Source organism: Pristiophorus japonicus, chromosome 12 (genome assembly GCF_044704955.1).
Source record: "Pristiophorus japonicus isolate sPriJap1 chromosome 12, sPriJap1.hap1, whole genome shotgun sequence".
Classification (NCBI taxonomy): domain Eukaryota; kingdom Metazoa; phylum Chordata; class Chondrichthyes; family Pristiophoridae; genus Pristiophorus; species Pristiophorus japonicus.
In genome coordinates this window covers 189751396-189775333 of record NC_091988.1, presented here as the reverse complement: position 1 = coordinate 189775333, position 23938 = coordinate 189751396, and the positions used below count along the sequence as shown (strand labels likewise).

At 44.5% G+C, this 23938-nt stretch overlaps 1 protein-coding gene across 2 annotated transcripts in view; it reads right to left on the bottom strand.

Annotated features, from left to right (window-relative positions):
* Positions 1 to 8856, bottom strand: part of actr5 (actin related protein 5) — a 50183-nt gene extending 41327 nt beyond the window's left edge. For both annotated transcript variants that reach the window (XM_070895107.1, XM_070895108.1), the window contains exons 1-3: positions 8460 to 8856; positions 6214 to 6437; positions 4265 to 4434 (exon numbers count right to left, since the gene is read on the bottom strand). In XM_070895107.1, the coding sequence (XP_070751208.1) occupies positions 4265 to 4434; positions 6214 to 6437; positions 8460 to 8849 (784 nt within the window). In that variant the 5' untranslated portion in view covers positions 8850 to 8856. The remainder of the gene's footprint in view (positions 1 to 4264; positions 4435 to 6213; positions 6438 to 8459) is intronic.
* Positions 8857 to 23938: the final 15082 nt, after the last annotated feature.

The window sequence follows — 23938 nt, the reverse complement described above, 5'->3', positions numbered from 1 at the left end:
AGGTCTCCTGCGCCCCTTCATGATCCTCTGGTCTGTTTTTGTGGCAGCGCTCAGCAGCACCACTGGCATGAGCTGCGCCCGGTGTGCAACGCCTCTCGTTGCGACACCATCCGAGTTTTGACTCCTGCCCGACCCGTATGCCTGGAATCGCGCCTCGCAATGCCAGCCTGGGAAATCAGTGTGGTCCAACCATGCCAGCGGCGATGAAGGTAAATGCTGTGCAGGTAAATGCGAGTCTTTGTTCTTTTAAGCTTTTTAGTGACTTGTATTGTGGTGGCGTGGGCAATGTTTTTTTAATGGTTATCCCCCCATGCCCCCCACCCCCCCTCCCTGGCCAAAGGCCTCTCTCGGATTACACATGGTCCGGCAGTTTAGTCCACAATTTTTCCAATTTTGTGCCACGAAAAGTGTACAACGCCTCCCTTTGTGCTGTGCAGGGTCCGACGCAGGGCCCAGATGGTGAAAATTCCTTACCAGAGCGCAAACTATTCCCAGCCAGTAACTTTCCCGCCCCGCATCCGTTTTCACCCCAAAAACATAAAAGCCCAAAATCCAGCTCCAGGTTTTTACAGCTTCATGAAAACCTTGTGTCACATGTAAAAAGGATCTGCCACCTCTCAATCATTATTTAAAAACAAAATAATGGCCCAGAAATCCCGGTTGGCTGCTTCCCGCGGGCGATCGGATAAAAAAACTTTTAAAAAATGCGCACTTACCTGAAGCTGCTGCACCCACACGAATTCCCAGTCCTGAGGCCTCCACTGACTGTGCATCTCAGCGCATGCACGTCGGGACATGCGCAGGGCTGGAGCTGCACTCATGGCTCTGGGCAGCCAATCAGGTAAAGTATGTTCTCATTCATAATAATGGGAACTCCGTAAGTTGGAGTTCCCATTATGAATGAGAACCCCCCCCTCCCCCAAACACTAATAAAAAAATAGAAAAAATACACCACATATATTTATTAATTTAAATTAAAGTTATTTATGTATTATTAAAAAATTGTACTTTTCCTATTTAAAAAAAAAAAGTTTTTTAAAATTATGGTTTAAAATAAACTTACTGTAGTGAGGAGGGTTTTTAACGATAAAATGTATTTTTATAATTTTATTTTTTTATGTTTTTGTATATTTTAAAACTCTGCTTTTATCAGCGGGAGTTTTCAGGACACTTGCTGGGCAAGATATGGGTAAATACCACAATTCTGCCCATGTAAATGTCCTGGCTGTCGAGATACGGAAGGTCTGTCAAGCTCCAGTTTAACAGATTGGAAAAGCCGGTTTACAGTGCACGCGCATTGTGCGCTGAAAACTGGCTTTTGCAATGCCTTCCCGGATCCGTACACACGCAGTACTTACACAGGAAGCTGGAATTTCTGCCCCTATATGTTCAAAACACAAATAGACCAAGGAAATGTTAACGTTCAACATTCTGCAAAACTAATTTAATTTATAGAAAGGCCAAATATCCCCATACTTTTCTCCCATTTCCAATTTCCTCTCCACTTCACCAACTTTAACTGTTGTGAATATTCTTCATGTTCATGCCTAGACATCAACTCTATTCAACCCTGCTGTGCACCACACTGACCCAGATCTCACCTGACACCTACACATGCATACTTTTCAGCAGGGATCACTCGGAGACAATCAGGAGCAGGAACTCTGGCTGTGGGGTCAGCCAGTCTCTCAGTGGGTAGCACTCTCGCCTCTGAGTCAGAAGGTTGTGGGTTCAAGTCCTACTCTAGGGACTTGAGCACAAAATCTAGGTTGACACTTCTTGCGCTACTGAGGGCGTACTACACGGTCGGAGGTGCCGTCTTTCGGATGAGACATTAAACCGAGGCCCCGTCTGCTCTCTCAGTTGGATATAAAAGATCCCATGACACTATTTCAAAGAAGAGCAAATGAGTTATCCGCGGTGTCCTGGCCAATATTTATCCCTCGATGAACATCACTGAAACAGATTATCTGGTCATTATCACATTGCTGTTTGTGGGAGCTTGCTGTGCAAAAATTGGCTGCCGCATTTCTTACATTGCAACAGTGACTACACTCCAAAGAGAGCTTCATTGACTGTAAAGCCCTTTGGGATGTCCAGTGGTCGAGAAAGATGATGTATAAATGCAAGTCTTTCTTTTTTCCAAAGCGGAACTGAAGCCAATTCTGACAACTCAATGCTGACCAATTAAAATCAGCTACATCAGCAGAGAATGGAAGGGAACACATGACTTTCTGCTGCTTTATAGATAGTGTGGTCATACATCAGGTGGTGCCTTTACCCACTGCACCATTGGAGAATGGTTGTACAATGTAACAAGAGACTGAGAGGAGATTTGAAAGAGGTGTTCAAAATCATGAGCGGTCTGGAGGGAGCAGACAGAGGGAAACTGTTCCCATTGGCGGACAGGTCGCGAATCACAGGACAAAGATTTAAGGTGATTGGCAAAAGAACCAAAGGCGATGCAAGAAAAAAATTTTTTTTTAAACAGAGAGTGGTTAAGATCTGCAATCCACTGCCTGAAAGGACGGTGAAGGCAGACTCAATCTTATCTTTCAAACAGGAGTTGGATAAGTATCTGAAGGAAAAAAAAATTGCAGGGGTACAGGGAAAGGGCGGGGGGTGTGGGACTGGCTGTGAATTGGCACGGGCTCGATGGGCTGAATGGCCTTCTTCTGTGCTGTAAGCATTCTATGATTCTATAATAAGAAAACATAAGGATAGGTAAACCAGATCAGAACACCCTCTTCTAGGATGGTCAACAGCAGTGAAGTTAAAACATACAACGTTGACAGGCAGTACAATCACACTACACATTACCAGTTCATCCATCAGGCGCTTAACCACCTGCCTCATCGTGGATCCTTTGAACCCAACTGGCTGGGGTTTTATTGAGTCTTGTGAACATCACGTGACTGGCTAAGCCACTCCCAGCTCAACAGCTCTACAAACCTCAGGTAGCATGCCTTGCTTACCTGACCTAGCTCTCATTTGAATCTGCCAGCCATGTTGTAAAGGCATCTCGTATCCCAGCTCCTCCACGTCGCACCTCTGGGCCGAATGCTTTACAATAGTAGATAGTTCCACCTTGTGTATGAAGGGATAAAATCTAAATGCCCTCCCCACACCCCGCCCCCCCAAAAAGCACATGGTCCTCCTTGATTGCATTAGCAACAGACAGAAGGACAAAACGTCTTCAGCCTGAACTGAAACAGACTGTGAGCCTCCTGCAGATTAGGAAAAGGGGAGGTGCAACGAGACCTGGGTGTCATGGTACATCAGTCATTGAAAGTTGGCATGCAGGTATAGCAGGCAGTGAAGGCGGCAAATGGTATGTTGGCCTTCATAGCTAGGGGATTTGAGTATAGGAGCAGGGAGTTCTTACTGCAGTTGTACAGGGCCTTGGTGAGGTCTCACCTGGAATATTGTGTTCAGTTTTGGTCTCCTAATCTGAGGAAGGACGTTCTTGCTATTCAGGGAGTACAGCGAAAGTTCACCATACTGATTCCCGGGATGGCAGGACTGACATATGAGGAGAGACTGGATCGTCTGGGCTTGTATTCACTGGAGTTTAGAAGGATGAGAGGGGATCTCATAGAAAACATATAAAATTCTGTGGGGACTGGACAGGTTAGATGCAGGAAGAATGTTCCCAATGTTGGGGAAGTCCAGAACCAGGGGACACAGTCTAAGGATAAGAGGTAAGCCATTTAGGACTGAGATGAGGAGAAACTTCTTCACCCAGAGATTTGTTAACCTGTGGAATTCTCTACCGCAGAGAGTTGTCGATGCCAGTTCATTGGATATATTCAAGAGAGAGTTAGATATGGCCCTTACGGCTGAAGGGATCAAGGGGTATGGAGAGAAAGCAGGAAAGGGGTACTGAGGTGAATGATCAGCCATGATCTTATTGAATGGTGGTGCAGGCTCGAAAGGCCGAATAGCCTACTCCTGCACCTATTTTCTATGTTTCTATGTAAAAGACCAGCTGGTGGTACATCAAGCCGCCCCACGCTCCTAGTGCTGGAGTGTCCTGATGAAACACTGCCACTTGCTTCTTCCCTCCCCTCCACCTGCAACCATGTAATCTCCTGGGGGAGGCAAAAAGAGAGGAAAAAAATCCAGGGCTCATAAGGAAAAAAAAGTACTCCAGTCCAGGAATCACACAGACCAAGTGTTATCTATAAAGGCACTTACCTTCTATATCTCTGCCCAAGTTGCTTATTCCCAAGGAATGTAGCTACGGAACTGGACTCAGAATTACCTTCTATGTAGTCGCCAGCAATGTAGCAATGCTCGTGGAGAATTTCTTCCATTCTGCTGAGGGTTATTGCTGGTAAATGTCCAGGGTACTTGAGCTGCAGCAGGCGCTGCATGTAGGATGCTGCCTGGCTTCCACCCAGATTAATCCTTTTACTGTTACATGCATCCAGCCTACATTTCACGAAGGAAAGATCCATCAGCGCAAGCACAGTAAGAAAATGTGGAGCGTTATAAAGATATACATTGAAAGGGAGCGATGGAAGCGCTACAGGACACGCCCCCACACACAATTTCTAGTTGGGGGAGGGGGGGGGGGTTACTGGATAGTGAGCAGGAGCGAGAGTTTAGAGGAATGAGAGGTGATCTCATTGAAACATATACAATCCTTGCAGGGCTTGACAAGGTACATACCAAGAGGATGTTTTCCCTGGCTGGGGAGTCTAGAACTCGGGTTCATAGTCTCAGAATAAGGCGTTGGCCATTTAGAACTGAAATGAGGAGAAATTTCTTCACTCAAAGGGTTATGAATCTTTGGAATTCTCTACCCGAGAGAGCTGTGGAGGCTCAGCCTTTGAGTATATTCAAGACTGAGATCAAGAGATTTTTGGATATTAAGGGAATCAAGAGATATGGGGATAAATGCAGGAAAGTGTTGAGGTAGAAGATCAGCCATGATCTTACTGAGCTGCCGAGTGGCCTACTCCCGCTCCTATTTCTTATGTTCTTACGAAACCCTGTCTGATTTTGCCCTCTCTAGCCCAGTGGTACTGAGACCAATTGCAACCATTACTACTGTAGTGAACTGATTGGTCCACAGGAGCAGGGATCTGCTGGATTTCTTCTTGTCCGGTATTGGTAGCCGCTCTTCTGCCTGGTGTGTTGCAGGGCTCACTCAAGCCCCAATGCCAGCAGTCGTGATCCAGGTGTCTCCCTTGGGGGCCTTGATGTCACTCTTGCTGGCTTCCATACTCAATAGCCGTCCAGCACCTGCTACAAAGGGCCAAGCATCTCAACCCTTTGCTCCCAGATGCCGATCTAGCGTCCTCTTGCCCGCTCTCCAATCATTCCCTCCCAATAGCGACTTTAAATCCAAGCGTCAAGCGTGGCTCGATGGCAGCAATCGTGCCTCTGAGCCAGAACGTCATGGGTTCAAGTCCCACTCCAGGAATTTACCACATAATCTCGGCTGATTCTCTCAGTACTGCACTGGGAGTTCGCTGCACTGTAACAGGTGCCATCAGTTAGCGGAGACATTAAACCGAGGCCCTTTCTGCCCTCTCAGGTGGATGTTAGAACTCCCATGGAGCTACATAGCATAAGAAATAGGAGCAGGAATAGGCCATTCGGCCCCTCGAGCCTGCTCTGCCATTCCAGGAGATCATGGCTGATCTTCTACCTCAACTCCACTTTCCTGCACTGTTCCCATATCCCTTGATTCTCTTAATATCCCCAAAAAAAGTTATTTGAAGAAGAGCAGCGGAGTTCTCCCAGAGTCCTGGCCAACACTTATCCCTCAACCAACATTGTTGAAACAGATTATCTGCTCATTGATAATCTGTTTTTGGGTCTATGCTGCGTTCCTCACAACACTGACTATACTTCAAAAGGAATTAGTTTGCTGAGAAACGCTTTGAAAAGTCGCAAAAGGCGCTTTATAAATGCAAGTTTTTTTCTTGCTTATTTATTTAGGATAGCAGATATTAAACTTCAGCAATTAAAATAAATATCCTAACACTGGAAATGTATAGCAGGGGAGTCAGCGTGTGAAAGAGAACATCAGATCACTTGAAATACTAACCATTCAAACTCTGACTGAGCTGTTATGAGTTTCCCACATTTTTAGTTTTTAATTCTAGATTTCCAACCTTCGTGATCTATTGCTTTACCTAATCTGCAGTAAAGCACCGCTCGAGTGGATTTTTTAAGTTTTCATGTACATGCTTAACAAACCTGCCATGCAGCACTGGCAGAATGTGAGAGCAGTGATATCCAGAGGAAACAATCAATCCGGTGGAGGGAGATTTATTGTTGCGCCAGTAGCTGTAAAGATTGTCAATTCCGTATGCCACCTTGGGAATATGGTAGCACTCGAACAGGAGCTCAGACATTAACTGCCGCGAATACAGCGGATTACACGGGGCTTCTGTTAAAACCACTGGATGCTCCACACATAACTGTAATAGATAGAAACAGTATCAATTAGTACAATTTTCACAGCTTGCAATAGCCGCCCTCTGTAGCTGGAGTCAGGTTGATATCTAGCCATTGGAACACTTAGAATTATTCACTTGGAGGAGAGGGGGGGTGAGAATAACAAATGAAAAATGAGGGATGGGAAACGACCTACTGGCCCATCCAGGTTGTCCCACACAGTTGGGACGCCAGGTGCACCCCACCCAGAGTCATGTCATCTCCTGGGAGGGGTGGAAAAAAACAAATAAAAACCCAGGCCAAATGGGGGAAAAATCTGCAAAGCCCCTCTCCGGCCTCCTTGCTGATCAAAACTAGTCTAGACCACCCTGATCCTGATTAACGTTACAAGCAATGTTCCCGCTAAGGTGTGCACGCGCGTGACCGTGCAGTATTCTGAAAGGTGCCGCGCAGACTGCTCACCAGCTTTTATGGTCTAAATACTGCACATGCACAGAAATTTAAAAGGACCGCGCATTAAAAGAAGCAGGTCGCGCAGCATACAAGGAACATTGGTTACAAGGTAATTGTTGGGAGTGATTATCTCCGCCCCAGTCAGAAACAGATCCCCATCCCTGCAGCTCCACCAGTCTCCAACTCCTTCTTACATCAGTCAGTCCTCTGACTCTGGCCTTCTGTGTCTCTCTTACTCTCTTCCCCAAACAACTGACGGTAGAACCTTCAGTTGCCTTGCTATTATCTAGAATTAAAAACATTCCTCTGTCTATTTTCATTGTGAAGTGCCTTACACTGTTTTTAATGGTGATCTAGAAATGCAACTTGTTGTTAATACTTAGTATACGCCTAACCCACCTGTCTAGTGTCTCTGGATTGTTTGGAGATACAAGAGTGAGATTATAATGCCACATTTTGTGGACAGAAATGGTATTGCCACAATTCCTGTAACCCCAGTGTAGTAGCAGGAATATTAAGCTGCTTGCCATCTTTCAGATCAGACGTTTTTAATTCAGCAAATTTTCAAAATCACAATATTGGTGATTCTACGACGAAAAAATGCCAAGCAAAGACATAATTGCACTCTAAATTGAGCTGCATCATGTATCATGTTGTGACATGTTATATTGTGCCATGGTTTGCCACATCATGTCCTGATTTGTCATATCTATCCTTGACCCCCTGCTGTATCACATCTACATGCTGCCCCTCGGCGATATCATTCAAAAACATAGCATCAGTTTCCACATGTATGCTGATGATATACGGGTCTACCTCACCGCCTCTCTTTCTTCCTTTAAGATGCTCCTTAAAACCTACCTTTTTGACCAAGCTCTACCCCAATATCGCCTTATGTGCCCAGTGTCAAAGTTGTTTTATGACGTTCCTGTGAAGCGCCTTAGGATGTTTTACTACATTAAAGGGCTATATAAATGTAGCTGTTGGTTCGCCATATCACGTCATGGTGCATCATGTTCACCAAGCGGGGTGTTATATCATGTACAGAAGCAGAAAATGCTGGAAATATTCAGCAGGTTGGGCAGCATCTGTGGAGAGAGAGCATTAATGTTTCTGGTCGATGCTCTCTCTCCACAGATGCTGCCCGACCTGCTGAGTATTTCCAGCATTTTCTGTTTCTATTTCAGATTTCCAGCATCCGCAGTATTTTGTTTGTGTGTTGTGGGGCGTTTCTATTGTTGTATTGAGGCCAGGTGCTGGCTCAGACCCTCCTCCTTTGAGTCAGAAGGTTGTGGGTTCAAGTCCCATGCCAGGGACTTAAAAAATCTAAAAGTTATCCCCGGTGTCCTGGGCAATATTTATCCCTCAAAATCAACATAACGAGAAAAAAAACAGATTATCTGGTCACTATCACGTTGCTGTTTGTGGGAGCTTGCTGTGCGCAAATTGGCTGCCGCGTTTCGCACATTACAACAGTGACTACACTCCAAAAAGTACTTCATTGGCTGTAAAGCACTTTGAGACGTCCGGTGGTCGTGAAAGGCGCTATATAAATCCAAGTCTTTCTATTCTCAGCGCTGACCGAGTCCCACCTCAGAGGCGATGCCCAGGTGCTGGAAGATGTGGTCAAAGACCTGCTCCTGAATGTCGAAGTTCACCACCACGTTCCTGTCGAACTGGGTCTTGAGCAGCCAGCGGACCACCTCCAGGTTGCGGATGTCGTTGCCGACCTGGGTGTCGCTGCGGGAGGCGCCGCGGCTCCGCGCCGAAACGTTCTTGAACTGAAGCCGCGGCCTGTGGTCCAGGGCCCAGCCCGCCCGGCACTGGAACGACCCGTTGTCCACCACCAGCGGCACCTGGCCCGCGCCGGCTCCGTGGACCTCCCCCAACTCCAATATCGGGTCCGGCGCCGGCTTCGGGTCCCGAAACTGGAAAACATTCGGCGGCGCGTCGCCAAAATCTGCGCTCATGGCCGCCGCCATCTTGGCCCACCCACAAAAACAACCCCCCCCAGCAAGGCCAGGACTGACACTAAGGACCGGAGACTTTAGTTCCTACCACTGCGCTCATTCATATTTGTCAAAGTAAAGCAATTTCAAATATAGTGTGCAGAACGATTCATATATGCAATAAACTTCTTAATATGCAACACAGTTTATATATTCAGCAGAAGTCATTTTTTATTGGTTGGTGGGATGTGGGTGTCTCTAGCAAGGCCAGCATTTTTTGCCCATCCCTAACTGCCCTTCAGAAGGTGGCATAGAATCATATATAGAATCATAGAGTGGTTACAGCACAGAAGGAGGCCATTTGGCCCGTCGAGCCTGTGCTGGCTCTCTGCAAGACCACTTCAGCTAGTCTCACTACCCCCGCTCTTTCCCCGTAGCCCTGCAATTTTTTTTCCCCTTTGGGTACGTATCCAATTCTCTTTTGAAAGCCACGATTGAATCTGCCTCCAACACCCTCTCAGGCAGTGCGTTCCAGATCATAACCAGTCGCAGTGCAAAACATTTTTTCCTCAAGTCGCCTTTGGATCTTCTGCCAATCACCTTAAAACGGGTAATTATAGACTGGTTAGCCTGACATCAGTAGTGGGGAAAATGTTGGAATCAATCATTAAGGATGAAATAGCAGTGCATTTGGAAAGCAGTGATAGGATCGGTCCAAGTCAGCATGGATTTATGAAGGGGCAAATCTTCTGGAATTTTTTGAGGATGTAACTAGTAGAGTGGACAAGGGAGAACCAGTGGATGTGGTGTATTTGGACTTTCAAAAGGCTTTTGACAAGGTCCCACACAAGAGATTGGTGTGCAAAATCAAAGCACATGGTATTGGGGGTAATGTACTGACGTGGATAGAGAACTGGTTTGCAGACAGGAAGCAGAGAGTCAGGGTTAACGAGTCCTTTTCAGAATAGCAGGCAGTGACTAGTGGGGTGTCGCAGGGCTCAGTGCTGGGACCCCAGCTCTTTACAATATATATTAATGATTTAGATGATGGAATTGAGTGTAATATCTCCAAGTTTGCAGATGACACTAAACTGGGTGGCGGTGTGAGCTGTGAGAAGGACGCTAAGAGGCTGCAGGGTGATTTGGACAGGTTAGGCGAGTGGGCAAATACGTGGCAGAGGCAGTATAATGTGGATAAATGTGAGGTTATCCACTTTGGGGGCAAAAACACGAAGGCAGAATATTATCTGAATGGCGGCAGATTAGGAAAAGGGGAGGTGCAGCGAGACCTGGGTGTCATGGTTCATCAATCATTGAAGGTTGGCATGCCGGTACAGCAGGCGGTGAAGAAGGCAAATGGTATGTTGGCCTTCATAGCTAGGGGATTTGAGTATAGGAGCAGGGAAGTCTTACTGCAGTTATACAGGGCCTTGGTGAGGCCATACCTGGAATATTGTGTTCAGTTTTGGTCTCCTAATCTGAGGAAGGACGTTCTTGCTATTGAGGGAGTGCAACGAAGGTTCACCAGACTGATTCTCGGGATGGCAGGACTGACATATGAGGAGAGAGTGGATCGACTGGGCCTGTATTCACTGGAGTTTAGAAGGATGCGAGGGGATCTCATAGAAACATATAAAATTCTGACGGGACTGGACAGGTTAGATGCAGGAAGAATGTTCCTGATGTTGGGGAAGTCCAGAACCAGGGGACACAGTCTAAGGATAAGGGGTAAGCCATTTAGGACTGAGATGAGGAGGAACTTCTTCACTCAGAGAGTTGTTAACCTGTGGAATTCCCTACCGCAGAGAGTTGTTGATGCCAGTTCATTGGATATATTCAAGAGGGAGTTAGATATGGCCCTTGTGGCTAAAGGGATCAAGGGGTACGGAGAGAAAGCAAGAACGGGGTACTGAAGGAATGATCAGCCATGATCTTATTGAATGGTGGTGCAGGATCGAAGGGCCAGATGGCCTACTCCTGCACCTATTTTCTATGTTTCTATGTTTCTATGTCCTCTGGTTCTGCCAATGGGAACAGTTTTTCTCTATCTACTCTGTCCAGACCCCTCATGATTTTGAACATCTCTATCAAATCTCCTCTCAACCATCTCTGCTCTAAGAAGAACAGCCACAGATTCTCCAGTCTATCCACGTAACTGAAGTCCCTCATCCCAGGAACCATTCTTATAAATCTTTTCTGCACCCTCTCCAAGGCCTTCACATCCTTCCTAAAGTACGATGCCCAGAATTGGACACAGTACTCCAGTTGAGGCCAAACCAGTGTTTTATAAAGGTTCATCATAACTTGCATATATAAACATAGTCTATACATGCAACACAATTTGATAGGGACAGGAGTTGGCCATTGACCATTCTATTCGATCATGGCTGATCTGCACCTCAACTCAATTTACCCACCTTAGCTATCCATTGATATCCTTATCTAACAAAACAATTTCAATATACAATTTATCATAGACAATGCCATTTCATATATACAACACTATATTTATAATCTATTCATATAACATAATTTCTATATACATCAGAGTTCCATATTTATGCAACAAACACACCAGCATTTCTGCTCAGAAATTAAGCCATAAGATTAATTCAGAGATACTATTGTAAATGAAAACCATTTATTTTAATAAATGTGTTCAATTGTATTCCTTTTCTCAAGATAGATATGGATACAGATGCCTCTTCTGCCTGTTCACCCTATTCTTACCTAAAGCAATAGTACCACATTTCAAAAAGTAATTTATTATTTGTGAAACATTTAGGGATCTCCCGAGGATATGAAATACGCGATACAAATGCAAGATTTTTATTTCCTAACGAGCAACTCCACAGTTTTCCTATTTAAATACTGAATCTAGCTGCTTCCTAAATAAGTGCCTCATCCACTGTTCCCAGCAATGCATTTCAATATAAAAAAGTATTTATTGGTATACGTCTTTAATTTGTCCATAAAAACTCTGAACCTATCTCCTCCTGTCCTGCTGCCCCGGCACACCTTAAAATACTGTTTCTGTTTACATTCTATGTTCCATGTGTGCCTTATACTTATCATACCTCCCTATCTCTGTAAGCTCCTCCAACCCAACAACTGGCTGCCGTGCCTTCAGCCCTCGCGGCTCTAAACTCTGGAATTCCCTGCCTAAACCTCTCCAACTCTTTCTCCTCCTTTAAGACACTTCTTCAAAACCTCCCTCTTTGCCCATGCTTTTGGTCATCTGTCCTAATATCTCCTTACGAGGCTCACTGCCAAATTTTTGTCTGATGTTTTACTATGTTAAAGGCGCTTTTTAAATGCAGTTGTTGTTATTCTAGAATTGTGTTTTAACAGCATAATGTTCACGATAAACCTGCACCACTTACAGCATTTTTAACACTTTGATTGTAACAAATGATGAGGCTGACTATCTGTAGCCAAGTAGAAAGAAACCCAGTCCTAGTGACAGGCCTACCAGCCCCGTAAATAAGCCAAATAATAAAATACTCCAGATGCTGGAAATATGATTGCACTAGAGAGGTTACAGAGGAGATTAATGAGGATGTTGCCTGGACTGGAGAATTTTAGCTATGAGGAAAGATTGGATAGGCTGGGGTTGTTTTCTTTGGAACAGATGAGGCTGAGGGGAGATTTAATTGAGGTGTGTAAAGTTATGGGGAGCCTAGATAGAGTGGACAGGAAGGACCTATTTCCTTTAGCAGAGAGGTCAATAACCAGGGGGCATAGATTTAAAGTAATTGGTAGAAGGATTAGAGGGGAGTTGAAGAGAACATTTTCACACAGAGGATGGTGGGGGTCTGGAACTCACTGCCTGCAAGGGTGGTAGAGGCAGAAACCCTCATCACATTTAAAAAGTGATTGGTTATGTGCTTGAATTGCTGTAAACTGCAAGATTACGGACCAAAAGCTGGAAAGTGGGATTAGGCTGGATAGCTCATTTTCGGCTGGCACGGACACGATGGGCCGAATGGCCTCCTTCTGTGTCATAAAAGTCTATGATTCTAATATGGCGGGTGGCACACTTCCAACCCGCCATTTTGAGGACTTGTAAAACAGGCGGTACACAGCCCAATTTCTAGGCCGTTGGCTGCCGCTGTTGTTCCAGCTTTTTCTGGTTTTTATTTTCATTAATAAGTCAGACTGGCTGGTCAGTCATCAACAGCAACCTGGAGACTGATTGGCTCAGATATCCATTTACCAAGGTCTGCCTCAGAGGATGAACTTAGCTCCAAGCACCAGATATATCAATGTGGGGCCACTCACCCTCAAAGATGTCCTTACGCTTCAAGACTGTCATGAGCTGATTATTAATCTGAGACGAGTGAAATAGGTTACTACCAATTGATGAAGCTCATTTATCAGAAGTCAGTATTGTTACCAAGTGCCAGACATGAAACAAATTGAAAGAGGAAAGACTTGCATTTATATAGCGCCTTTCACGACCACCGGACGTCTCAAAGCGCTTTACAGCCAATGAAGTACTTTTGGAGTGTAGTCACTGTTGAGACGTAGGAAACGCGGCAGCCAATTTGCACACAGCAAACTCACACAAACAGCAATGTGATAATGGCCCAGATTATCTGCTTTTGTTATGTTGATTGAGGGATAAATATTGGCCAAGTCACGGGGTTAGAAATAGTGCCATGGGAACTTTTACCTCCACCTGGCAGCGTTGATGTTTTTTTGCTCAAGGCCCTGGAACCTGAACCTACAACTATTCAACGGCGAGTGTGCTACCAACTACAGTTGTAATGTGAATAAAGTTAGTAACTTTCCAAATAATCCGCACGCTAAATAAATCTCGGGGCCACTGCAATGTGAAAATTGCAATGTTGCAGGTTAAATCAGTAACATTTTCGGATGTGAGAAATTTGTGAGCGAAATAAAATGTTTAAAAGCGAATGTCGCTCTGGGATCAGCGCAAATGCCAAGTTGCAGACTGAGTAAACTTGCTCGCAGCGATCGCCCGGGACAGACGCAACTAGTTTCGTTCGGAGGAGGGTAATTACACGAAGTAACCGATGGGGTAATTACGCGAAGTAACCGATGGGGTAGTGGTTAGAGCTTCGGGTTTATAAACTTTCATACTCCATCGGTTCGAGCCTTATCTAGGGAGTGTTAGTTTGGAAAGTTTGTAGGCAGGTGTCTGTGTTCAAAGCGCTGCAGCTTGTTCGTGCTTGACAGTGCATGCACGTTTCCTGCAAGAATAAAGCAGAGTGCACCGAGTACCTGGCTTTCTGCGCAGTGAAAGCGGGGTTTCCACCAGTCCACTGACATTTTTTTAAAAACATTTATTTGCAGTGCTGCAGCGACTCCTTCTGGAGATAAAGCCCCCCCCCCCACCAAAAAAAATACTTTGTATCTTTGAAAATCTGATAATAAGGACCAAAAACTTAAATATGTATAAAGTGATGATCATTAATACTTGTAAAAACAATTTCAAATATTGTGTGAAGCATTAAAAGACTTGCATTTATATAGCACCTTTCACGACCACCGGACATCCCAAAATGCTTTACAGCCCGATGAAGTACGATTTGGAGTGTGGGAAACGCAGCAGCCAATTTGCGCACAACAAGCTCCCACAAACAGCAATGTGACAATGACCAGATAATCTGTTTTTGTTGTGTTGATTGAGGGATAAATATTGGTCAGGACACCAGAGAGAACTCCCCTGCTCTTCTTCACAATAGTACCAGGGGATTTTTTACGTACACCTGAGAGGGCAGACGGGGCCTTGGTTTAACGTCTCATCCGAAAGACGGCACCTCCGACAGTGCAGCACTCCCTCAGCGCTGCATTGGGAGAGTCAGCCTAATTCATTTTTCAATAAACGTTTATATATTCAACACAGTTTATATATTCAACACAAGTTATATGTCAATAAACACTGTCAATACATGCAACACAATTTCATAGGAACATGGGTCTTTTCTCACTCACTAAATTATTTTTATTTTATATTTTTGTAACAGGAACAATGAAGGAATGACAGCAAAATATTGTGAATGGTGGAAATCTGAAGTAAAAAACAGAAAATGCTGGAAACACTCAGTAGATCAGGCAGCGTCAATGTGACAATCCTATATTTCACGTGTCGCTATCCCCCAGCCAGTCTGTCTGCAGCTTGTCAACACTTGGTGAAGTCTTTAGCCTCAAAAATATATATATAAGTGATATATAGGTGATCTTATTGAAACATAAAAGATAATGAGGGGGCTTGACAAAACTAGGGGACATAGTCTCAGAATAAGGGACTGCCAATTTAAAACTGAGATGAGGAGGAGTTTCTTCGCTCAGAAGGTTGTAAATCTAGAGAATTCTCTGCCCCAGAAAGCTGTGGAGGCTGGGTCTTTGAATATATTTAAGGTGGAGATAGACAGATTTTTGTGCGATAACGGAGTAAAGGGTTATGGGGAGCGGGCAGGGAAGTGGAGCTGAGACCATGATCAGATCAGCCATGATCTTATTAAATGGCAGACAGGCTCAAGGGGCCAAATGGCCTACTCCTGCTCCTATTTCTTATGTTCTTATAATGTTACTTAGATTGGATAGTCTTCTGAACAACAACATATTCAAGGCAATGCAAAAGAAATGCAAGCACTGTGAGAGCAGTTAGCTCTTTTCAGTAAAGGAAATTAAATATTGTCAAACTTTTCTCATATAACAGTGAAATAATATATTAGTGAGATTTTTCTGCAAATGACAATATAACCACAGGAATAAAAGGCAACGCATGGTCAGAGAGAAAAAAATTCTGATAGTTTTTCAAAAAAATCTAACCATTACAAAATAGAATAACTTGCACTAATATTATGCCTCAAATAGTAGAACATCTTAGAACATTCTAAAGAGTAAAAGAAACAAAGCGGGTGAGCAGGAGACAAGAAAGGATTAAGGGAAGATAGAGATATTGAAGAGATGTTAAGGAGGCCTATGAGGTAATCATCATCATAGGCAGTCCCTCGAAATCGAGGAAGACTTTCTTCTACTCTAAAAGTGAGTTCTCAGGTGACTGAACAGTCCAATACTGGAATTGCAGTCTCTGTTGCAGGTGGGACAGACAGTGGTTGAAGGAAAGGGTGGGTGGGGAGCCTGGTTTGCCGCACGCTCCTTCCGCTGCCTGTGCTTGCTTTCTGCATGCTCTCGCTGACAGGACTTGAGGTGCTCAGCGCCCTCCCGGATGCTCTTCCTCTACTTAGGGCAGAGAGTGGTAAAACCCCCCAAAAAAACTTATATCGATATCGCACCTTTCACATCTGCAGGACATCCCAAAACATTCACAGCCAATTAAGTACTTCTAGAGTGTAGTCACATTTGTTATGTAGGCAGATATAGCAGTAATTCTGCAGGATCTTAAAGAGACATCGTTGGTGGTATTTCTCCAGCGATTTGAGGTGTTTGCTGCTCCCCTGGGAGGACAGACACACCAACGTTAGCGTCCTCGACCAGGCCAACATCCCCTGCATTGAAGCACTGACCACACTCAACCAGCTCTGCTGGGCGGGCCACATTGTTCGCATATTTGACACAAGACTCCCAAAACAAACGCTCTACTCGGAACTCCGAGACGGCAAGCGAGCCCAAGATGGGCAGAGGAAACATTTGAAGGACACCCTCAAAGCCTCCTTGATAAAATGCAACATCCCCACCGACACCTGGGAGTCCCTGGCCAAAGACTGCCCTAAGTGGAGGAAGAGCATCCGGGAGGGCGCTGAGCACCTCGAGCCTCATCGCTGAGAACATGCAGAAGACAAGCGCAGGCAGCGGAAGGAGTGTGTGGCAAACCAGTCCCACCCACCCTTTCCTTCAACGACTGTCTGTCCCACCTGTGACAGATTTTGTATTGGTCTGTTCAGTCACATAAGAACTCACTTTTAGAGTGGAAGCAAGTCTTCCTCGATTTCGAGGGACTGCCTATGATGATGATGATGATGAATTGTGCACACAGCAAGGACCTACAGACAGGAAATGATGAGGATGAGCAGTTAAACTGCTTTAGGCGGTGTTGGAGCTTGGCAACGATACCTGGAGAGCTCACTGCTCTTCAAATAGTGTCATAGGATGGTTTACATCCACCTGAGCAAGCAGCTTAACATCTGATCAGAAAAATGGTACCCTTGATAAGGCAGCACTCCCTCAGGACTGGAGCATCAGACAAGATTAAATGCTGGAGTAGGACTTGAACCTACAACATTCTAACTCAAAGAGGTAAGAATTAATTATTTTTGTTACATAAGAACTAGGAGCAGGAGTAGGCCAGTTGGCCCCTCAAGCCTGCTCCGCGATTCAATAAGATCATGACTGATCTGATCATAGACTCAGCTCCACTTCCCTGCCTGCTCCCCATAACTCCTTTATCGCTCAAAAATCTGTATCTCTGACTTAAATATATCCAATGACCCAGCCTCCACAGCTCTCTGGGGCAGAGAATTCCATAGATTTACAACCCTTTGAGAGATGAAATTTCTCCTCCTCTCAGTTTTAAATGGGCGGCCCCTTATTCTAAAACTATGTCCCCTAGTTTTAGTTTCCTCTATGAGTGGAAATATCCTTTCTGCATCCACCTTGTCGAGCCCCCTCATTATCTTATAAGACATGGCGGAGAATGGATTCTCACTGAATGGGCGATTGAACCTTTCGCCCATCACTGCATAGCACAGTGGTCCTATACTACTAATCCCCGAACCCTAATCAGGCCGCTCTCATTGTTAACCCCAACTCCATCATGTCATTACCGACTGAATCAAAGTGACAGAAGCCAGTAAAGCGATGTAGTTTAGCGAGAGATGTGTGAGGTTGTTGCCATCATATCTTTTGTTAGGAGGCTGCCACAAATCAGTTTATGGATTTAAATAATAAAACAGGTTTCTTTTAAAAAAAATGGGTATGGTACCATTGCTGTTCCAATCACAGCTAGTGAAGAGTGCCTGATTAGGGTTAGGTTAATTGAACACACTCCATGCTCGGGTACAGTAGCATAGTGGTTATGTTAACTGGACTAATAATCAGGATCCCTGGACTAATGATCTGGAGACTGAGTTCAAATCCCACCACAGCAGCTGGGGAATTTAAAATTCAGTTAAATAAATAAATCCGGAATAAAAAGCTAGTATCAGTAATAGTGACTAGATTGTTGAAAAAAAACCCATCTGGTTCACTAATGTGCTTTAGGGAAGTAAATCAACTGCTCTTACCTGGTCTGGCCTATATGTGACTCAACCCACAGCAATGTGGTGGTTGACCCTGAAATGGCCAAGCAAGCCACTCACCACCACCTTCTCAAGGGCAATTATGGATGGACAGTAAATGCTGGCTTTGTCAGCGATGCCCACATCCCATGAACAAATACATTTTTAAAAATTGCACAGAGTTGGGGTTAACATTGGGAGCAGCCTGATTAGGGTCAGGTTAACACAGGGAGGATAGCTGGGTTAGGGTTAGGATTAGTAGTGTAGGACCACTGTGCTATGCAGTGGTGGGCGATAGGTTCAATCGCCCATTCAGTGAGTATCCATTCTCCATCATGTCTTTGTGAAACCTTGAGTACAGACCTGGCACCAGTGGGAAAATGATCAGGGGCATCTCCCTCACTGCTCTTGTACACCTCCTAGAATATAATTCATTGGCACAGGCCCTGAATCGGTTTATCCATTAAACCCTTTTAGCACCGGTTTACAAGCTGGAGAAACGTACAGAAAAAAAACTAGAGTTGAATTTTTAACATTTAATTTTCTTTTAATTTTTAAAAACATTAACAGAAAGGGCAGCCTGCTTAGTTTCAGAATTAGCTGAAATTAGAGTTTTCTGCATACTGAAATCATCTTTCTGAAAGGAAAGAGGGTGCTTTCAGTTTTATTTATGCTTTGAGCAATAGTGGGGGCTTGTAAAAGGGGAACAGCAATAATCATGGGTGATTTTAACCTCGATATTGATTGGACAAATCAAATTGTTCAGGGTAGCCTTGAGGAGGAGTTCATAGAGTGCGTAAGGGACAGGTTCCTTAAACAGTATGTAATGCGACCAACCAGGCGGCAGGCTATCTTAGATTTGGTCCTGTGTAATGAGACAGGATTAATAAACAATCTCCTAGTAAAGGATCCCCTCGGAATGAGTGATCAGAGCAAGACTGAATTTCAAATTCAGATGGAGGGTGAGAAAGTTTGATCTCTAACCAGCGTACTAAGCTTAAATAAAGGAGACTACAAAGGTATGAGGGCAGAGTTGGGTAAAGTGGACTGGGAAAATAGATTAAAGTGGAGGGCGGTTGATGAACAGTAGTGTACATTTAAGGAGATATTTCACAACTCTCAAGAAAAATATATTCCAGTGAGGAGGGAAGGGTGTAAGAGAAAAGATAGCCATCCGTGGCTAACCAAAGAAAGGACGGTATGCAATTAAAAACAAGGGCATACAAAGTGGCCAAAACTAGTGGGAGGACAGAAGACTGGGAAACTTTTAAAAGCCAGCAAAGAACGACTAAAAAAATGATTAAGAAAGGGAACATAGACTATAAAAGTAAACTAGCACAAAATATAAAAACAGATAGCAAGAATTTCTATAGGTATATAAAAAGGAAAAGGGTGGCTAAAGTAAATGTTGGTCCCTTTGAGGACGAGACCGGGGAATTAGTAATGGGGAACATGGAGATGGCAGAAGCTCTGAACAAATATTTTGTATCAGTCTTTACGGTAGAGGACACTAACAATATTCCGACAGTGGATAGTCTAAGGGCTATGGGGGGGAGGAACTTAACACAATCACAATCACTATCACTAAGGAGATGGTACTCAGTAAAATAATGGGACTAAAGGCAGATAAATCCCCTGGACCTGATGGCTTGCATCCTAGGGTCTTAAGAGAAGTAACGGCAGGGATTGTGGATGCATTGGTTGTAATTTACCAAAATTCCCTGCATTCTGGGTAGGTCCCAGCAGATTGGAAAAATGCAAATGTAACGCCCCTATTTAAAAAAGGAGGCAGACTAAAAGCAGGAAACTATAGACCAGTTAGCCTAACACCTCTGGTTGAAAAAATGTTGGAGTCCATTATTAAAGAAGCAGTAGTAGGACATTTGGAAAAGCAAAATTTGGTCAGGCAGAGTCAGCATGGATTTTTGAAGGGGTAGTCATGTTTGACAAATTTGCTGGAGTTCTTTGAGGATGTAACGAACAGGGTGGATAAAGTAGAACCAGTGGATGTGGTGTATTTGGACTTCCAGAAGGCATTTGACAAGGTGCCACATAAAAGGTTAATGCACAAGATAAAAGTTCACGGGGTTGGGGTAATATATTAGCATGGATAGAGGATTGGCTAACTAACAGAAAACAGAGAGTCGGGATAAATGGTTCATTCTCTGGTTAGTAACTCGTAACTAGTGGGATGCCGCAGGGATCAGTGCTGGGACCCCAACTATTTACAATCTATATAAATGACTTGGAAGAAGGGACAGAGTGTAACATAGCCAAGTTTGCTGATGATACAAAGATGGGAGGAAAAGCAATGTGTGAGGAGGACACAAAAAATTTGCAAAAGGACACAGACAGGCTAAGTGAGTGGGCAAGAATTTGGCAGATGGAGTATAAGGTTGGAAAGTGTGAGGTCATGCACTTTGGCAGAAAAAAAATCAAAGAGCAAGTTTATATTTAAATGGAGAAAGATTGCAAAGTGCTGCAGTACAGCAGGACCTGGGGGTACTTGTGCATGAAACACAAAAGGATAGTGTGCAGGTGCAGCAAGTGATCAGGAAGGCCAATGGAATCTTGGCCTTTATTGCAAAGGGGATGGAGTATAAAAGCAGGGAAGTCTTGCTACAGCTATATAAAGTATTGGTGAGGCTACACCTGGAATACTGCGTGCAGTTTTGGTTTCCATTTTTACGAAAAGATATACTTGCTTTGGAGGCAGTTCAGAGAAGGTTCACTAGGTTGATTCCGGGGATGACAGGGTTGACTTATGAGGAAAGATTGAGTAGGTTGGGCCTCTACTCATTGGAATTCAGAAGAATGAGAGGTGATCTTATCGAAACGTATAAGATTATGAGGGGGCTTGACAAGGTGGATGGACGCAGAGAGGATGTTTCCACTGATGGGGGCGACTAGAACTAGGGGGCATGATCTTAGAATAAGAGGCCGCCCATTTAAAACAGGGATGAGAAGAAATTTCTTCTCTCAGAGGGTTGTTAATCTGTGGAATTCGCAGCCTCAGAGAGCTGTGGAAGCTGGGACATTGAATAAATTTGACAGAAATAGACAGTTTCTTAAACGATAAGGGAATAAGGGGTTATGGGGAGCGGGCAGAAAAGTGGAGCTGAGTCCATGATCAGATCAGCCATGAACTTGTTAAATGGCAGAGCAGGCTTGAGGGGCCATATGGCCTATTCCTGCTCCTATTTCTTATGTTCTTATGTTCTTATCAATCTAGGCTGACACTTCAGTGCAGTGCTGAGAGAGTGCAGCACTGCCGGAGGTACCGTCTTTTGGATGAGATGTTAAACCCAGGCCCCGTCTACTCTCTCAGGTGGACATAAACGATCCCACGGCACTATTTCGAAGAAGAGCAGGGGAGTTATCCCCGGTGTCCTGGCCAATATTTATCCCTCAATCAACATAACAAAAACAGATTATCTAGTCATCATCACACTGCTGATTGTAGGAGCTTGCTGTGCGCAAATTAGCTGCCGCGTTTCACACATTACAACAGTGACTACACTCCAAAAGTACTTCTTTGGCTGTGAAACGCTTTGAGACGTCCAGTGGTCGTGAAAGGCGCTATATAAATGTAAGTCTTTCTTTGCAATGGATACATCATAGGCATCTTGATCTAAAATGACACTCCTGGTTTATTGAATTGTCTAAAAGGAGAAATATACTTTAATTTCATATTCTTGATGGCAGTCTCACTAATATTATGATTATTACCAACTATGTGCCAATAAAAATATACAGATTATACATATGTATATATATATATATATATATAAATTGTGTATGTGGGTATAGATGTGTGTATATGTATATATAAAGTTAAGGAATGTTTTTGTTAGTAATCTCAATTTTTTTTGTTCTCCCTTGAAGGTATGGACTTCTTGGTGTGCGGCAATTTCACAGTACAGAGTGTGAGCCACAATTGTGAGTATTCAACAATTCAATTATGGGGTTATCACAGTTAAACCTAACCTTATCCTCATCTAAAGTCCATGCAAGCATATCCAGCAGGGACTGCTGGCGAGCAGTTAGGAGGAGGATCTCTGGCTGTTTTTCCCCTTCTCTAACCCAAGGGTCCTGATGTCAACTGTAGCTCCCTCATCACTGCCTGAGTTGGTACTAGCCAGCTGAGGACAGGGTAGCGTTTCAACCAGGGATTTTGCTGACCTTTATTGCTTGTTATTTACTGTGAGCTCTTTTTCGACTGCAACGTAAGGATTCGCAAAAAAATAAAATACTCCTAGCTGTTAGAAGAAAGGCAGAATTATCCCACCACACCAGATCCCAAGGAGGCTCAAACTGACCTCATATGAACTGCTGGCTACAGAGTACCCTTAGCAACGACTTGGAAAATTGGCCAACCGCCCAACCTCTCAACATCAGAACAGTTTGTGTAGCATAGAATCTAAAGAATAAAAGAAGTCGATCCAATGTTCTTTTTTATTCGTTCCAGGATGTGAACATCGCTGGCAAGGCCAGCATTTATTGCCCATCCCTAGTTGCCCTTGAGAAGGTGGTGATGAACCACCTTCTTGAATCGCTGCAGTCCGTGTGGTGAAGGTGCTCCCACAGTGCTGTTGGGGAGGGAGTTCCAGGATTTTGACCTAGCGACGATGAAGGAACGGCCAATATATTTCCAAGTCAGGATGTTGTGTGTAACTTGGAGAGGAACTTGAAGGTGGTGGTGTCCCCATGTGCCTGCTGTGCTTATTCTTCTAGACGATATGGTCGTGGGTTTAGGAGGTGCTGCCGAAGAAGCCGTGGTGAATTGCTGCAGTGCTTCTTGTAGTTGGTACACACTGCAGCCGCGAGGAGTGAATGTTGAAGGTGGTAGATTGGGTGCCAATCCTGGAGCATAACATGTGGTTAGATAACAATAGATAGATTGGAATACAGATAGCAATGCAGATTCAGATAGATAAATTAATTTCCTCAGGGGATCTCCCGGTCGACCACCATAACTTTACCTCAGAATTGGGGAAGTGCCATTTATGCATCTTTCTAAGGTTTCCACCGATTTTCCACTGACTGATCGGGAAAATGCCCAAGGAAATTCCCTACGATGATATATAAATAAGGACAGTTATAACCAAGTAGAGAAGTAGAAATACAGATAGTCAGACAAACATCTAGAGATTACTACGGTAAAAATACAAATATAATGCAAGAAAAATTAAATAATAAAATTGCTCTATAGATAGCTAGATATAATTGGATGCGCTTATTTGTACTGCAAAAATGGCCACCATGCTCCACCCTTTGCTCTGATTGGTCCCCTTGGAGGATAAGCCACACCCTGAAGTTTCACAGGAATGTGTAACTGGAACTGCCCATCCCAAGGTCTCACTGACTTTGCAAATTGTAACTCGATCCACTTTGACTTTCCGAAGCGACAGACGACGGAGCTCCCCAGAAGACAGCAAGGGCCAGCCAAAGGCCCAGTCCAAGTGCATGCCTCCCCCAGCCAAAGCGCCTTACCCCAGCGTAAGTGCATCCAACTCCAGCCACCACCACCCCCCACCCCCACCATAGATGGGACAGGCATTGTATACGGATTATTAACAGGTTTATTGGGTATGAATTGAAGTGACAGTGTCGTGACTTCTAGATATCATCCACTCCAACGATGTCCCTTGTAGGGGGTTGGAAGAACGTGATCCATCTTCCATGAGTTCCCTCTCTCCCCTCTATCCGCCCAACCCCAGTCTCTCTCTCTCTCTCTCTCTGCCCCAATCTCTCTCTCACCCAGTCTCTCTCTCACCCAGTCTCTCTCTCACCCAGTCTCTCCCTCCCTCCTCGAGTCTCGCTCTCCTTCCCAGCCTCGCTCTCTCTCTCCCCCCAGCCTCTCCCCCTCTTTCCCCCAGTCTCTCTCTCCCCAGCCTCTCTCCCTCCCCCAGC